Source organism: Stegastes partitus, unplaced genomic scaffold, assembly GCF_000690725.1.
Source record: "Stegastes partitus isolate 25-593 unplaced genomic scaffold, Stegastes_partitus-1.0.2 Scaffold395, whole genome shotgun sequence".
Taxonomy (NCBI): domain Eukaryota; kingdom Metazoa; phylum Chordata; class Actinopteri; family Pomacentridae; genus Stegastes; species Stegastes partitus.
Window position 1 is genome coordinate 122,942 of NW_007578126.1, and position 2,588 is coordinate 125,529.

The 2,588-nt window shown below is 45.3% G+C and overlaps 1 protein-coding gene across 1 annotated transcript; it reads left to right on the forward strand.

Annotated features, from left to right (window-relative positions):
* The first annotated feature begins 444 nt into the window (after window positions 1–444).
* LOC103359784 (uncharacterized protein K02A2.6-like) lies at window positions 445–1,239 on the forward strand. Its single transcript, XM_008285304.1, has one exon. The coding sequence runs from the start codon at window positions 445–447 to the stop codon at window positions 1,237–1,239; it is 795 nt and encodes a 264-aa protein (XP_008283526.1).
* The last annotated feature ends 1,349 nt before the right edge of the window (window positions 1,240–2,588 follow it).

Sequence of the window (2,588 nt, forward strand, 5' to 3'; positions counted from 1 at the left end):
TTGGTGTCCGCAAGTTCCACCAATATCTTTTCGGGAGGAAGTTTATTCTTCTGACGGACCACCGTCCACTCACTACAATATTTGGGCCCCATACAGGCATTCCACCTTTGGCAGCTAGTCAGATGCAGAGGTGGGCATTACTGCTCTCAGGTCATACCTATGACATCAAGTACCGAAAGTCTGAGCTACATGCAAATGCAGACAGCCTCTCCAGGCTTCCCTGCCAGCAAACCATGGTGAGTCACAGCAGGCCAGCATCTTCTACTTTAGACAAGTGGAGGATGCTCCCATCACTTCTGCTCAAGTGAAACGTCACACCAGAAATGACCCGGTGCTCTCAAAACTGTTGGACGTTGTGATGAAAGGAGGGTGTAGTGATCTTCCTGAGCTTAAACCTTACATCACAAAGATGAGTGAGCTCTCTGTGCAGGCAGGCTGTCTCCTATGGGACGCAGGGTGATTATCCCACCCGTGTTGCGGAAAAAGCTTCTGCAGCAGCTACACACAGGTCACAGTGGCATGGTCCGCATGAAAGAACTGGCCAGGAACTATTTCTGGTGGCCTGGACTTGATAGTGAGATAGACGAAACTGCAAGAGCATGTTCATCATGTCAAAATATCTGCTGCATGCCACAACCAGCACCGCTCCATCCATGGGATTGGTCAGAGGAACCATGGCAACGCATCCATGTTGATTTTGCAGGTCCTTTGGCAGAGAGGATGTTTCTAATAGCAATAGACGCTCACAGTAAATGGCAGGAGGTGTCCATTATGAGATCTACAACAGCAGAGAAAACCATTGAAAAACTTGGGGAAATGTTCAGCCGATTTGGTTTTCCTGAGCAACTTGTGAGTGACAATGGAACGCAGTTCACCTCACAAGAGTTCCAAAACTTCCTCGAGATTAATGGAGTACAACACATCCGCTCTGCCTCATACCATCCATTTACTAACAGAGCAGCAGAAGGGTTTGTTCAGAGCATGAAACATGCCTTGAAGGCTTCACAGGGACACGGCTCCCTCCACCAGCGCCTGAACAGTTTCTTGCTCACATATAGAAACACGACACACTCAACCACAAAGGCTACTCCTGCAGCGCTTCTCATTAAGAGACAGCTTCACAACAGCCTCGACCTTCTGAAACCACCTAAGATCAAAGACATTGTTCTACTGAATCAGCAGACTCAGGTTGAGAGACGCAAGCAAAAGAGCAAAGGAAAGACTTTTCCACCCAGGTGATCATGTACTGGCATGTAACTATAACAGCTGGCCAAAATGGATGCCGACCACAGTTATAGCCCATACTGGCCCTGTGTCATATACAGTTAGCAACACAGAGGACGTTGTTTGGAGGAGACACGCTGACCAGCTGCTCTCTGGATCTTCAGCCCCTGTGGAAACATCACCAGTGAACAGTGCTGAGCCATTCAAGCAGGTCAACCCAAGCCAACCTAAACTTACCCAGGATGGACCCCTTGCCATGAAGCCTGCTTCTCCCAGAACTGCTTCTTCATGTGATTCACAAACTGAACTGTCACCACCAACCACACTGACACCTGCTCCTGTCACAACTAGTGTGGGATCGCCTGATGGCAGAGCTGTCCGACGATACCCTCAGAGGGACTGCCAACCTCCAAGACGCCTATGTTTTTAGTTAGCGGCATAACCAAAGGAAAAGGGCAGAATAATCCTTTGGGTTATGTCAGGGTCTGAGCAGTCTACCTCATTCCCTTAATTGTAGGCACCAATAAATGAGATAACGTTTATTGACATTGTTCATTACTGTTAGCGACTGTAAAGTTATACTACCAGTTTTACATGGCTGCCTAGTAAAGGTTAGAATTCTTGCTCATAGGATAATTGCGGCAGCTAGTTAGTTCATTTCAGTTGCCATAATTCAGCGACGCAAAATGCACTTGGTTAAGTATTGTTACAACTTGGCTATGACTATACGCCTTACTGTTAACCTTACTGCTTACAGCATTACCTGTATTTACAGTGCCGCTTGTTCATTAAGTGGGGAGGAATATGTTATGTATTGTGGGTTACAGCACTATACTGCCGCCTGCTGTGAAGCGCTGTGATTACTTGTCACCAGAGGGTGCACAGATATATAGTAAAGCATGACAATAAATGGCTCCTGCCGCAGCAGTGAAATCCGCCTCGGTCTGATTCATGTGCTACTCTGGTATACGTTGAAGGAATACATGGAGAGACACAACAGTTTGCAAACAATTTTCTCATTGCTGTACTTAGAAAATCTGGATGTAATTTACCAAATGAGTTATTGTAAGTGAGAAAGAATACAATAACACTGTAACTTTACGGATCCAGCAAGATTGCCACAAGGAAGAAACTTTTCCAATTTATAATATTTTGAGTATCTTCATGGGTGTTCATGGTGGCAGACAGAGCCCTGAAAACAACAATAAAAATATTTCCGTGGGACAATCAGCTTCAATGTGACACTTGGACTTGTATCCGTCTTCAGACACTCAATTCCTACCAGCAACATAAAAGACATTCAGCTTTTTCTCTTATATAAAAGTAATTATATGAAAATCTAACCTTGTTGCAAGTGCATTTAA

What these genes read in the sequence shown, in the direction of transcription:
- LOC103359784 (XM_008285304.1), top strand. Translation starts at nt 445, where the DNA reads ATGGGACGCAGGGTGATTATCCCACCCGTGTTGCGGAAAAAGCTTCTG.